Source organism: Pteronotus mesoamericanus, unplaced genomic scaffold, assembly GCF_021234165.1.
Source record: "Pteronotus mesoamericanus isolate MK-2021 breed Mesoamerican mustached bat unplaced genomic scaffold, CSHL_Meso_final contig_1203, whole genome shotgun sequence".
In the NCBI taxonomy this organism is placed as follows: Eukaryota; Metazoa; Chordata; class Mammalia; order Chiroptera; family Mormoopidae; genus Pteronotus; species Pteronotus mesoamericanus.
In genome coordinates, this window is record NW_026555043.1 from 308,242 (window position 1) to 323,263 (window position 15,022).

At 43.0% G+C, this 15,022-nt stretch overlaps 1 protein-coding gene across 1 annotated transcript in view; it reads right to left on the bottom strand.

Moving 5' to 3' along the window:
* Positions 1-15,022, bottom strand: part of AGBL1 (AGBL carboxypeptidase 1) — a gene marked incomplete at its 3' end in the record, with an annotated part of 285,253 nt that overhangs the window by 51,382 nt on the left and 218,849 nt on the right. Inside the window, exons 20-21 of the mRNA XM_054585108.1 lie at positions 12,914-13,045; positions 7,428-7,604 (exon numbers count right to left, since the gene is read on the bottom strand). Coding sequence (XP_054441083.1) covers positions 7,428-7,604; positions 12,914-13,045 — 309 coding nt within the window. The remainder of the gene's footprint in view (positions 1-7,427; positions 7,605-12,913; positions 13,046-15,022) is intronic.

Genomic DNA, 15,022 nt, shown 5'->3' on the forward strand with positions numbered 1-15,022 from the left:
CAATTTCACACACACCCACACAAATAGTGCGTGGATAATTCATAGTCAACTCATCCAACACCGAGCGAAGGTCTAAATGATTGCAACTGCGTTCTTTTTCAGCACCCAGCTGCTTCCGTGTGCCTCTGCTGTTACTGCTTAATTAACAACCCTTCTGGCCAAACTATAAACTCTGGGAGAGTCGGGAGCTGTCAGTTCCACTCTCTGTCATATTCTTGGCACCTAGCATGTGGCCTGGATTTAAAAAAAAAAAAAGTTTATTGAATGATGAATGAAAGAAAGAATGAATGAAGAATGAAGATAAATTGATCCCATGTCTGGCCTGCTTTAAGTGTTTTTAGGGTTCTGTCCCAGCCTTCAACTTCAAACAAAGTAGATCCCCTACTGAATGTGTTAACTAATTAATAAAACAATTGTAAATTTATATAAAAATATCCAATGCCTATCTTCTAACAACAGGGTTCAAAGTACTGCAGAATAGTCTCTTCTCATTTACATTCAGGGAACATGGCCATCTAAAGAGAATGCCTGTGTAGTTTTTAAAACCAGAAATCTTTGAGGCTACTCCACTGGCGTGAAGACATGGTAGAGAATATTAAAAATTTGGCTGGAGGGGTGGAACCATCACCCGCTGCTCACTGCCAAGGAGGGTGCTGTGGTGTGGGGTCTACTTCATTTCAAAGAGGGACAAAAGTTACCCGCGGGTAACTCTTTCATAACCTGGGCCCTGCCCTTCTCAGCAAATTTGTCTCGGGACGCTACTCCCAGGCACCCCATCATGCACCAAGAATCAAAGACGTTTCTTTCATGTCTGGCCAGGCCTCTTCCCCTGATGCAACTACCTACAGCCCTGGATAAAATCAGTCCTTTCTTTCGTTTCATCTCTCTTCTTTTAGGGCATCTTGCTTATTGCATTTACATTGACCACACAGGGAGAGTAAGACTTACAGACATAAGCCATCTCTTCCTCTTCTTGGTCCTTCGAAGCCAAATAATTATTGAGGAACGGGAGGCCATTTTAGGCTTATTGGACTATGCCAAGGGCCAGAATCTGTCCTTACTTTTGATACAAGGAACGACCTTCTACAAGAGCATTTAAAATCCACGGTTCCAGAGCGTTTGCCATCCCAGGAAAGGCAGCTGTATAAGCATCTTTGCCTCTTGGTTTTTATTTAATTCGTTTTAATATTGTCATAATGCCAACAGACATTATGGAATTGAGGGTTACAGAAGAAGGATAATATTTCAGCACCTCATTAGGCCTGCAGCGAGTTATTAAGTGGCTCATAATGTGCTTTGAAATAATACACAAAGAGGCTAAGAAAACAAAATAAAAAAAACTTGCTGAATCACCATAAGAAAAGAAAGGTATTGACCTGAATGGTTCAAAGAGTGGTCCATACAAAAATGACAGACTAGTATCTGGATTTGTTTGCATCTACAAAGAAACGAAGTGGCATTTTGAGGAAAAACAGGCGTTTGGAAAATTGTCCTCTTTTCTAAACCGTGGAGAAGAAAAGGTAGTTAAAGAATATGGGTGTGAGAGGGGGAAAAAAACCTCTAAGAAATTCATCTAGCATTAAAATGTTGGCACAAATCAGGCCCTGGCCAGATAGTTCTGTTGGTTAGAGCATCGTCCCAATATGCCAAGGTCACAGGTTCAATCTCTGGTTAAGGCACATAAAAGAAATCAGCCAATTAATGCATAAATGAGTAGAACAACAGATTTGTATTTCTTACTCTCCTCTCTAAAATAAATGAAACAAAAAAATGTTAAAACACATTTATATTCAACATATCATTCTAGCTCACAGAAATTCTGGGAACAATGTCTTTGCCCTGAAAGAAAAGTCGGAGCTCCCTAACTTCCCTTTCTGGACCCCTATTCCTTTCTCACCTCCATGCTGGCCAACCTTACTCTAAGCCAGTTCTTCTCCGTCTTTCCTGGGATCAGGATTATACGAGGATCTTGTTCAAATGCGCATTCTGATGTGATGGCCCGAAGAGTCTGTATTTCTAACAAATCCCAGGAGAAACTGATGTGATTCTCTGTCTAAACATCCGCCTGCGAGAAGCAGTATCCTGCAACATTAGTGTCTCAGGTAATCACAGATGATTTAGACTGAAGTTACACCAATCTACACTTAATGAGATGCATCATTGTTCTTGTGCTAATTGATAAGTAAGCAGAAATAGTCAGAGATTTACAGACTCTGTTTGATTTTCTCAAAGTCAAGGCAGGCACTTCTAGAGCTGATTTAAGAGTGGAAACTAGAGAGCTGTGAAGGGCCCTCTGGAAACCTTGGATTCAACAAACAAAAGCATGTACTCTTAGTAGTCTTTTTGGGAGGTCTCCCATCCCTACAAGAATATCTTAAAAAATTATAGATACTCTCCCCAGAAAAGCGCACACAATAAGCACACTATTTTGTATATAATTATATATATTCCTAGACTCTTTTGTTCTATAGGCAATTTAAGAAATCTTGATCTGAGGGTATCCCAGGAGCTAAAAACAAACACACACACACACACACACACAAATCTTTGAACTCGCATTGGGATATTGGACAGTTTTTAAAATATAAAGTCAATGACCTAAAAGCACAGATATTCTAAGAAAAATCTCAAAATTTTTGTTTTCTTGATCATGAGCTAAACAGAAAACAAGGCCTATTTATAATTTATTTAGGGCTTCACGCCATGGCACTGTGAAGACAGAAATACAAAGCTCCCTTTGGTTCCTGGGTCTATACATTCTGTACCTCCTTGCCTAACCCAATACACTAGGTTGTATAGTGTGTCCCCCAAATTCATGTCCTTCCCAGCACCTCGGAATGTGAGCTTCTTTGGAAACAGGGTCTTTGCAGATGTAGTTAATGAAGATCATGTCCTACTGGAGCCAGCTGGGCCCTAAATCCACTATGAATGGTGTTCTTAGGAGGAACGGGGATGAGAGGAGAGGAGACACAGAAGCAAAGACACACAGTGGACAAAGCCACTGATGACAAAGGAAGAGACTGAGAGGATGAGTCTACAAGCCAAGGATCACCAAGGATTTCTGGTAATACCACAAGCCAAGAGACAGAGATGAAACTGATCCTTCTCCCTGAAGCCTTTAGAGAGAACACAGCATTGCTAATACTTTGATTCTGGGCTTCTAGCTTCCAGAACTGGGAGAGAATAAACTGACGGTGCTTCAGGCAGCCAGTTTGTGGTATCTGATAGGGCAGCTGCAGGAGACAATCCACCCAGCCTCCCTCCTGGACCCCAGCAGCAGGGAAAGAGGCCCTGCACCCAGCTCCAGTCTCTGGTTCTCTGTGGGGCTTTGTCCCCTAAACAGCCTGAGATGAGCAGAGTGTGAAGGAGACAATGCTGGGAGCCTTGAAGGCCGAGTTCAGATAAGTTCATTTCTTCTATAAAATTCATCCCTATCCAATCATCTTCAATAACTTAAGTGTTTAGTTCCATAATTTATATTCTCTAATCCAGGCCTATTTAAATACTGTTATATATTGTTTTGCAGAAGGATTTTGGGGTGTGCTTGCTGCAACACCTGTGAGTGGTGAAGAAAGAATTGGGCAGAGGAGGGGGTTGAATCGCAATGCAATTGCAACACAGGCCCCAGCCAATTGACTCTATAAAAAAAGAGCTCTCGCGCGGAAGAGCCTTTTGGAGTTTGCCCAACTGAGGCTAAAGGCAGCCAAGCCTCTGTGCCCCCTCCCCCACCCAGAGAGCAGCCACTGGCTACAGGCTGTTCTCACGAGGACCCACAGCTTTGGCAAGCCAGCTTCCGTCGGCTACAGTTTCTGGCGATGGACGCAGGGATAACGAGCGCCGGGGCCCTGCAGAGGGGTCTCGAAGGTGGACTGCAGCACCCCACACCCCCCACATGTGCTTGGGGAAGCTTTTCTGCCTAATCATCATCTGTTATTAGAGTGTGGCCACGAGAGATTCCACACCTGGACTGGAATCGTCTTACGCTGGGAAAGGCTCCATCGGATGCTCCCAAATCACGTACAGAGTGACCCGTGTGCAAGGCCTCAGCCTTGCGCTCTTAACGCATTTCCCTCTCTTAGCCACGCATTGTCCAATTCCACCCTTCGACGCTCCATTCAGAATGGCTTCCATCCCACTTGGACCGCGATGGCTTCTCCTTTTCTGTTATCCACGGGCTGAGAGGACACCCCCTGCCGACTCTGCCGGGGAAACCGCCATTCGCCGTTCACCATTTGCTCACTCATTCATGCACTCACTCGTCAGTCGTTGCACATCTTTAACACCTGCTTTATATTACGCTAGGTACTGAAAATTAAACACTGGATGAGGAGATTGTAAAAGACCTACATGTCATGATAAAGGGTTGGGTTTCATCTAGACACAATGAAGACATTTGGAGGGATCGGGAGCCATTCTGAGACTCAAACAGGTTGGTGGCGGAAAGGACAGATTGCTGCTGGACCCACATGCGAGGCGGCCGCTGCAGGCAGGGAATTGAAACCTCAGCTGAGTCACCTGCCTCTGTCCTTCCTCTAAGACTAAGGTCCACTGGGCCGCCCCACAAGTGAACAGCGTTGCCAAGAGGCACGTCGACAGCCTTCTTGGGTGGGAGGTACTCACATTACTCTCCTAAGCCACAAGCAGCCCACGGGCGCCGTCCTATGCCTTTTTATGTGCGAACACACCGTGTAGGTGACCCCAGATTGCGAGCACTCAGTGTGAAGCACGCAGCTGTCCACACAGGCTGGACGCCTCTAAGAAATGTGCCCCCAAAGGATACATCATTCCATTTTTGCTTTTCCCCTCAACAGCCTCAACAGCTTAGGACCAGTCCCCGATTGCTAAAGGAAATCTCTCCATGGGTGGGACTTCCACCTTAAATGCAAATTATGACTCTAAGTATATAACCTAGCAAAAGAGACTATATCCCAAAGAAACAAAAGCAGGAATTTTTTTTTTAAATAGCCAACTATAGACTGGAAAATAGAAGAGAAAATATCATATTAATAATAATTATTTGAAAGCAATAGCTTATGTTCTTTAATGTGGTTCCAACATAAATGTCACTGTAAGAAATGATATTTCATTTCAATACTAACAAATCAGGTACTTCATGTGCTGGGGGAGAAATGATTGGAACGACTTTAAAGCCACGTTAACCAGACAAACTGCAAAAATATTTATATTCTTATGAAGGAAGGAAGGAATGCCTCTCGTGGGTGTATTTAAGTATCCTCCATCTTTGGGATGAATGGTAATGCTAAACAAAGAATGGAAAGATGACCTTACAATAATAACCTCAGGACTCAGCTGGGACCCAGCTTCTCCGTGTACAAAAGCCATTTGCAATATGTTCAGAATAGAAATTTCTACACTGTTTTATAGCTCATAGACTTCACTATATCCCTCAAACAAAAATCAGCAGAACACCCAACTCTGGGCTGGCTTCCTTCCCTGGAGGGAGGGGGTTGCCCCCAGAAATATAAAATTACTCAGCATCATATTGCTCACTTTTTGCAGTTCAGCTCAGTTATTCCACAATGTTTGGAAGGACAGAAAAACAAAGGGAAGGAGAAAACCAATCCATTTGGAGAGGTGTTTAATGCTGAGAATGGAACTGTTAAGGCAAAACAATGCCTAGCACCGGGAGGGCTTCCTTTAGCCAGTTCCTTCTCAGGGCAAATGCTGAGCTGAAGTCTGAAAGCCGTCCCATTGGGCAGGACTCACTCGGTCTCTGTCATTTCCAACAGCCACTGTGCACAGCGGGTGGAAGAAGGAGAGTTGGTGAGGGCCTAAACCTGTGTGCCACTGAGTTTTCAAACAATAGCTGCAAAGGACTAGGGGTTTCCAGGTGCTTTCTCGTGAATGACATTGATACTTATGTGACTAGAAGCTGGGAGCCTGAACTGGCACTTGGAGGAACAAAGTCCATGAAATTCACCAAGCCAATAAGTCTGTGGTGGCTACATGGTGCTGTCTTTTAAACAAGGAGATGGCCCCTTTCCATCAAGAGGCATACAGCTAGAGAGGCACAAGCCTATAGCCTTAAGGTCTAAGAGAAGCAATATTCTAGGCTTATGATTTTTTTTTTTTTTTGGTTTTTTGCAATTCTATGGGTTTTAAATGTCAAGACAGTAAACAGATTCCTGATCATATAATCTCCAAGGACATTCATATATGCATGTCTTTTGGCCTTTACAAAAACCTTGCATAGTGTGGAGGAGAGGAACCTTTATTAATACCTGCATATCATATATGAACCATCTAAAGGTAAGCAGCTTGCAGCCTGCTGGGAAGTTGAAGAGCAAGGTCCTTGGACACCCAATCCCATGCCTCTCCAATGATCTCCCTCTTCTTATTCTACATCAACATTAACATGGGTAAGTAAGGATTAATACAGCTGAATGATTCTGTCGAACAATTAATTACTAAAAACAAATCTTCCAAGCACCTGGTTAGACTAACTAGCTATGCAACAGGATTAATGGCTCCAACTGGGCGTTCGGTAGCTCTGGGTCAAAAATACCCTGAGGCCAGGTGGGAAGTTCGATTGTGTTCATCGCCTGCCGCTCCCCAAGGCCCTTTGAGAGCGAACAGATTTGCACAAGCACATGGCTGCTTCGACGCCAAAAGTCTCCTGGCTGTCCCAGGAGAGTAACCAAGCCAGCACAACGGGCTTCAATGCAGGTGAACTCCAGGTACTCTGGGGGTTGAATGGAAGTCAGCAAGGAGCAGCCCGTTGGTTTGCCTAACAAATTTTTAAAAAGCCTATCATGCTGGCACTGCCGCAACGTCCCTTGTTCACACTCCTCTCGCAGGGAAGCGGGCAGAGCGGCTGGAACAGCCAGCTGCAGCGGTGCCCTGGCTGCTTGTGCCGTTAACAGAACTGTAGAAGGGATGTGATTGATACGAGCCCTTCCCCTCGACACTAGTCCACAAATCTGAGAGCCACTCGTCTGGGGGAGACGCACATCACGCACACACTTCTCAGTGCCCTGGTGACAGAAGGTCACAGAGAACTGCCGATCGCGATGAACGCAGAAGACAGAGTAACACAATACTCAAAAACACCGACAACATCTACGTGCTGACCTACACCCTTTATGATGCATGGGGGACTAGTCAGCCTACTTCTTGTAAAATGTTCCCATGCATGTAACAGCACCAGGCGGAGGCTCCATAAAAGCTGGGGGTGCATGTCTGCAGGAGGCTCCCTGCTGCTTGCTGGCAGAGGCAGATGATTGACAAACAAAATCAGCAGGCGTGCACGGTGTGCTTCCAGAATCTACACAGACGGTGCTGCCAGTGAAGGCAATCACTGAACTAGTTCTTCTGCGAAATCAGAGAGTGGGGCCAGATGGCGCCCCCCGCCGTGGGAGTGCCATGCTGCTGGACGCGAAGACTGGGCGTCCCGCAGCCGCACCTACCTTGTAGGGGCCCTGGTTGCAGCCACAGTAGCTGCTTTCCATGGTGTAGCTTCGGGACACCCCCATCTCCCTCCACACCACTACTCGGGCGGTGGAGGCGCGAGATTTTTCCACGACGAAGCTGCAGCTGCTCATTGTGAAGGCTGGTGCCAGCTTATCGAGGATTTTGGGAAGAGTCTACAATAAAAAACCAAAAAATCAAATGACCATGAGCTGCAGGTGATTGGGGCTATGCATCATAAAAGCTAACTTCTCAACATTTATTATGCACCTCCATATATCAGACACTTAACATGTGCTACCACAAATCTTGTATCAACACTAAGAAGTGAATATCATTTTAAAAATCATTTTAAAGATGAGGTAGCTGAGGCTCAGAAGGGCTAGAAAGAAACAGCTACCAAGTGGCCTGGCCAACTCCAAAGACTATGATCTTTCAATTTTATGTGTCTGCATCGTTGTGCACAATGTTGCAAACATGCTTTCAGTCCCATATGTTGCAGACCCGAGCCCAGTGAAACGCCACAGACTTCACAGCAACCCGGCAGTTATGGCCTCACTATTTTCTAGCTCTAAGGGTGGAACAGAGAACTGTGCACTTATCTCAATCGTACAGGCTCTTGATGACTCTTGAAGAGAAACACTTGTTTTCTGAGAGAATGTAACTGCCAGAATGAACTCTTCACTCTCATCCTTTGGTCTATAAATCTCAAGCTGGACCAATTTAAAACTCCTAAAAATCTATTATTTTTTTTTTTTGCATTCATGTATACTATTTTTTCCCTCCCTAAGGTAGAAAGCTTTAGGTGAGACCACTAAATCTCTATTTAGAAGGCACCTGGCCTGGCTGGGTAGCTCAGTTGGTTAGAGCATCCTCCCCATATGCCAAGGTTGCAGGTTCAATCCCCAGTCAGTGCACATACAAGAAGCAACCACTGAATGCATACATAAGTGGAACAACAAATCCATGTTTCTCTTCCTCTCTTTCTCTCCCTCCCTCCCTCTCTCTCTCCCCCCACCTCCTTCTTCTCTCTCTAAAATCAACAAAGAAAATAAAAAAGAAGGTATCTGTACACCCTTGCCACTCCCTGAATGACAGAGAGGAGCTTGGAGTCACCAGACCTCCCCTTGCCCCCAAGGACGATGATTCTGAGTTCGTACACCAAAGCTTTGGGTTAGCAGAAGTGCTACACACCTGGACAGCCCAAAACATTTGTGACAATAACAAGACAGGCTCTTTCACTTCAGCGTTGACAGAATCTCCACAAACTAGCATGTAATATAAAAATTATATGCATTAGCTAACAAACAGTGAAACTTCAGGTTTTTGGACAAATTGAAGGAAGAAGGTAGAGGAGGAGAACATACTAATGACCACATAAATTAAGGAATTATTTTTAAAGAAATGGAGTTTTGTTCATTTCTAGGACTTTGAGGAAAGCTCTTAATATCTCTGGTTCTTCCTGTCCTCATGCTTAAAAGAACTGTTAATTACATTAATATATAGATTAATAAAATTGTTAATTATAGTAATATAAAGGTTAATATAATTGTTAATTATATTAATATAAAGATTAATGCAATTGTTAATTATATTATAAATTACATATGACAGATAAGTATATATTAACATAATTATTACTATAATTTACTACGATCTCCAAGTTCCCACATCATCTAAGCCTACAGCATCATTTGAAGAAGGGAAATAAAATGCCAGTGTCCTCATCTGATTTCTGCAACTGCCTCCTAATTGATTTCTTCTGTCCACTCTTGTCCCCCTCTCCTGTGAGCCCACCACCCCAGCTCCCCTTCAAAATGCTCACCACAGCTACCACTCAATTGTTGCTTATGTAACCAGTTGTCTATTTTCTATCTTGTAGCCTAGAAGCTCCATGAGGGTAGGTCTTTGTCTTGTTCACATGAAATCTCTTCACGTGAAGCCACGCTGCTCATAGAAGGTACATCTAGACCCCGAGGGGACTGGTTAATAGACATAAATAAACTATTCACAGATACTGCCTCTTTGTGACAGCACAGATGGACCTGGAGACTATTAAGCCAAGTGAAATAAGCCAGTCACAGAAAGGCAAGTACCATATGATCTCACTTATATGTCAAATCTAATGAACAAAATAAACTGATGAAGAAAACAGAAACAGAGGCACGGACACATGGAACAGACAGACAGCTGACAGAGGGGAGGGGGCCGGGGGGACTGGATGAAGGAAGGGGAAGGGATTAGTCAAAGTACAGAAAAGCGTCACCCATGGACACAGACAACAGTGCGGTGATGGCTAGAGGGAAGCGGGGAGGTGCTGGGAGGAAGGGGAAAAGGCGGGCGGAAATAGGGACATCTGCAATAGGGCCAACAATAAAAATAAAGAAAAAGGAAAAAATGTAATGTTTAATTTAAAAAAGGAATACTTAAACATAATTGTATTTTATCAGCATTTGACCCATTCGAAAACGTTTAATCTGACATCGTTTAAATGATCTCTTCTTTCTTAGTCAAGTGAACCTGGTTTTCTCAGCTGGAACAGCCCTGCCCAACTGTCCGAACGACCACACATTCAAATGAGCGGCGTGCACGCTGGAGAGCTTTACAGGCCGGGATCCCTGCCCTGGAGCCCGGAGGATGTGGGATTTACAAGGTGCCCCTGACGGACTCCGCTTACATCTCACAGCCACCGCTACACGTTCACTCAATAACTGACTCCAGAACTAGGGCCTTTACACCGAAGTCCGCATCCCACTTCCCTTGTGATTCCCCACAAACCGATCTCTGTCCGAGTGGGAGAGGGAGATGCTGACAGCTGGGTGATGGAGGGTGCTGGCGGGGCTGGCTCTGGTGAAGGAGGAGGAGACTGATGAGCTCTCCCCAGGAACGGGGCTTTGCTTCACTCTCCCTGAGCTCCCTCGGCTTGGGTGGGAAACAGTGGAGTGGGACCTTCAACTCTTCCCCGCCCTTAAGCTTAATCTCAGTTTCCCAAACTTGAAATGTACAATAAATATCTCTCCCTGAACGCTTACAAGGCATTCTACATGCATTTCACTCATTTAATCGTCACAAGTCTTGAAGGCAAATGCTGTTATTACTTCAGGATATAGAGGCCAGACACGGTACGTATCTTTTATTCCTCCAGTGGTCTTGGAGCTAGTAAGGACAAAGCCCAAGTTTCCACCCTGACGTTAGGTTTAATTCAGATCACATGGGCTGAACAACAGCAAAAACGGCTTCTTAAGTGAGGTCTTACTGTCCCACAGGAGTGTAAGAGGCTTAAATAAGGTGTCATATGTTCAATGTGCAATAAGCAGCCAATATATTATTATTTATAATTATTATATACCTATCCCAATAAAAACTCACTTCTTCTTGTGGCTCTTTTTCAGTGGCTAAAAGTGGCCTTCTGAATGCTTACTAAAGACTGTTCTGTTCAGAAGCAGACAGCGGGAACTGCCATTCGGAACGCTGCCTGGACACTCCGTGCCACACATCGCAGAACAGGGGCCAAGGGGCCAGATGGGTCAGGGCTGAGGGTCCTGTCCCCCAGGGACTTGCTGAGTGACTCCAGAGGAACTCCTCAGCCTCCCCAAGCCCTGGGGCTCCTCCCCTATAAAATGGGAGGATTCACATCTCCCTGTGAGAGTTCTCACAAGGAATAAATGACAGGACGCACGTCTAGGGCACAACCCAAGATCTGGCATTTAGCCTGGTCTCCCCACAGACCAGGACCTGAGAATGAGTCCTCTGCATCCCAACAGACCCCGAATCCCATCTGCCCAATGCAGCGGGGTTGGGCACAGCCCTAACACAGGCGGGGAGGGTTCTCATCCAACAGTTCTGGTTCCAAGGCACATTCTAGAAGCCTGAAAAGCACTTTAATTCATCTGCTTTTTTGCAGACTCTTGTCAGTCCTGTCTGGTTTCCCAAATTCAAAAGAGATGACTGTGGTGATAGTTTTGAATCGTGTAAGCATTAAAATCATGTAAAGTAAATCTTTATTATTCTCTTATAAAATCTGTTCGGCTTTTCTAATTCTTTTGCCTTTTTGCATAATATCAGCAAAAATGCCTGCTGAGATTTTGATACAAATTGCATTCAATCTATGGAAAAATTCACTAAGAACAATCACCTTTAGAACATTGTGTCTCCATCCACAAACTTGGTATATTTCTCTATATATTTAGGTCTTTTTTAATTCATCTCGATAATGTTTTGTAGTTTTCAGTGTATTTTTCTGTTTATTCCTAATTGATTTAATCTCTTCACTATTATGGCAAATGAATTTTTTTTCTTAATTTCATTTCTAGGATGTTCATTGCTAGTATACAAATAAAATCAACTTTTATATGGACCTTACTAAACTTGCTTATTAGTTCTAGCAGTTTATTTTCTAGATCACTAGGAATTTTCTACATAACATACTATATGTATCACCTGTGAATAATGGCAGTTCTACCTTTTTTCCAATCTTTTTCTCTTTGATATTTCTGTGTCATATTGAACTAACTAGAATATCCAGTAAAAAGAATAGAAATGGCGGAAGCATTCCTGCCTTGTTCCTGATCTCATGGGGAAAGCATTCAGCCTTCCACCATGAAGTGTGATGGTGGCTATGAGACATTTCTGGATCCCAAATTCCAGGTGGAAGAATTCCCTTTCTGGTCCTAGTTTGTTGTGAGATTTTATTTTGAATGAACATTTAACTTTGTGAAATGCTTTTTTCAGTCTGTTGAGATAATGATGTGGTTTTTTTCCACTTGTTTATTCACAAGGAGTAGAAGAGCATTTGATTTTTTTTATGTTAACATAATCTTACATTCATGACATACACCCCACTCCGTCACAGTGGATAATGATTTTTGCACACTGCTGTGCTTGACTTGCTAATATTTTGTAAAGGATTTTTGGATAGCTGTTTGTGAGAGATATTGGCTTTATTTTCTTTTGATATCTTTTCTGGCTTTAATTTCAGAGTAATATAGGACTCAAAATGAGTTGGGAAGTGTTTAGGCTTTTTTGAAAGAATTTGTTTCAATCGGTAGTATTTATTTCTTTATGATTTTGATAGAATTCACCAACAAATCATTTGGCCACGTTTTATTTGTGAGAGGATTTTTAATTACTGATATAATTTATTCATTATACTAAAAACATGTTGTATTTGATAGTAGGTCTTCTTGAGTCAGTTTTGGTAATTTGTGTCTTCTTCAGCATTTATCCATTTGTTGGCATGTATGTTAATTAACAGTATCCTTATATATTTTGGAAGGTTGGTAGCGATGCCACCTTTCTTTCCTAATTTTGGCAACTTGTATCTTTTTTCTCTTCTTAATCTAACTAGAGGGTTATTGTTTTTGTTACATTTCCAGAAGCCAAACTTGGCTTCATGGATTCTCTGTTTTCTGTACATTTCCTATTTTATAGGTATCACTTTGGCTTTTTTTCCTTCTCTCTAGTAAGATAGGTACTTCAGACTCACCCTGTAGCTGACATCCTCCGAGACAGCAGATGCGCCCACAGCGGCCTCTGCCTGCCACAGGGTCTCCTTGATGCTGCAGCCGTAGACAAACACATTCTTCTTTTGGGAGTGGCCATGGAAGTCACAGAAGACCTGCAAAGGCCAAACAAAGGAAACAGCAAATCCATGTCACATCCATTGATGTCTTAGGAATTTAAAATTCCACCTTTCTCAGGTAAATGCTGTTTACCAAGCAGAACCAGCTATAGGGGCATCATTGGTGGCTTTGCTTACGAATTGTGTTGGTCAAGTGATCAGAGAAAAGGTTAGATTGGAAGGGGTTTGGGATTGAACACCATGGGGAGAAATACACTTACGGCAGAAGAAGAAACAGAGTTAAAACTAGAAGAGGAAATAGAAACAAATGCTTTAAAAAAAAATTTTTTTTTTAAATTTTTGGGAAGAGAGAGAATGAGAAACATTGATGTGAGAGAGAAACATTGATGGGTGGCCTCTCATACATACCCCAACCTGGGACCTAACCTGCCACCCAGTTGTGTGCCCTGACTGGGGGCTGCCATCGGTGACCTGGGCAGCCCGTTGTGTTCTTTTTCTTAATTTGGTTGGTGATTACTTGGTGTGTTCATTTCGCAAGAGTTTGTCAAGCTGTAAGGTTGTGATCTGTGTATTTGAAACGAAAATATGCTACAAAACATTTGTGTGTTTTGAAGAGAGAGAAGTCCTAATATTTTAATGAGATATTTCTTCACATTTGTTCCTTAGTTTCTACAAATGCAGCCTTTGTGTATTAAGCTAAGGGCAAAGGTGTCTGTCAAATTTACGGATTATACAGAATTGAGGACCAGTGATAACAGAGTAAACCAGTAAGAGTGGAAAATATAAGGGGCAAAAAGAAAAGAATGAGCAGGAATAGAAACGCTTAAGTGGAAATAATTGTAACATCCTACAGTTAGGTTCAAGGAATGGCACAATGAAGGACAGATGTGAGGCTAAGAAGTAGATTTGAAATGAAAGGTCTGAGGGTTTTCAACAGCAGTTTGTTCAGACTGAATCAGTGGCCATGATGTCCAAAAAAAAAAATCTAATTAATCCAATCATAAATTGCCTCTGCAGAAGTAAAACGGCTATATATTAAGAGAACAATCAGTTCAATGTACCTCATGCTGGACAATTTATATCTAACATAGTGTTTTCCATTTATGAGTGTGGCATTTAAGAATAAACTACAATACCTCAGCACAGAGGAACCAGAAAGCCAAGAGAAATAAGAATATCTGCAAACCAAAAACAGCTAATGCTACCTAATGACCCTGGAGATGTTTATCTTGGAAAAAAGAGAGGCTCAAAGGGATCTTGAGTGCATCCCCTCCAAATTTCCAAATTCTTGCCATTTGGGACACGTAAACCTATTTGTTATCGTGTCAAAGAGCAGAGGAGGACCAAAAAAAAAAAAAAAAAAAAGGAGGGGACAATAGGGACATCGATTCCAGCTCCATATTAAATTCAATAGTTGTTGAATATCTATTACTGGCAAGAAATAACTTTCCATGGTTATTGCCGCCTTGCAATGCTGTGCCACACTTTAAAACACTTTCATTTCTGGAACTATCTCAGTGGAAGCAAGATGGACTGCTCTCAATGATGTTGTTAGCCAAGCACTTAGACTTAGATGTGGTGAGGCCTACATTCTGGTGTATGATCAACTCCTGGAGCTCCTTGATTACCCAGGAAGCTGTTGGCAGCAGGAACGGGGCCTGGGACAACTAGGGTGCATGCGTGGAGTCACTAAAAAAAAACACGTGTACAAGGAAAATGAAAGGACAAATGAGTGGAGTGTCTGCTCAGGCAGCATAGGAGAAGGTCATTGAGAGGGGGAAGGCAAAGTCTTTGACAGCAAATTGGAACGAAAACCTGCGTTGGTCTGTTGGGCGACTAACAGAGGCAGGAAGACTTCATGGACATCAGGGCCGATTTCTGGAATCAAAGTTGTTGTAAACAGAATCCCTGACTTGATCAGAAGGGAGCAGGAAGGTTTTAGGACAGACATCTGTGAGATGAGAGTTTTAAGGACTAGAGGACTTGAAATTGTTCTCTATGTTTACCTCCTTC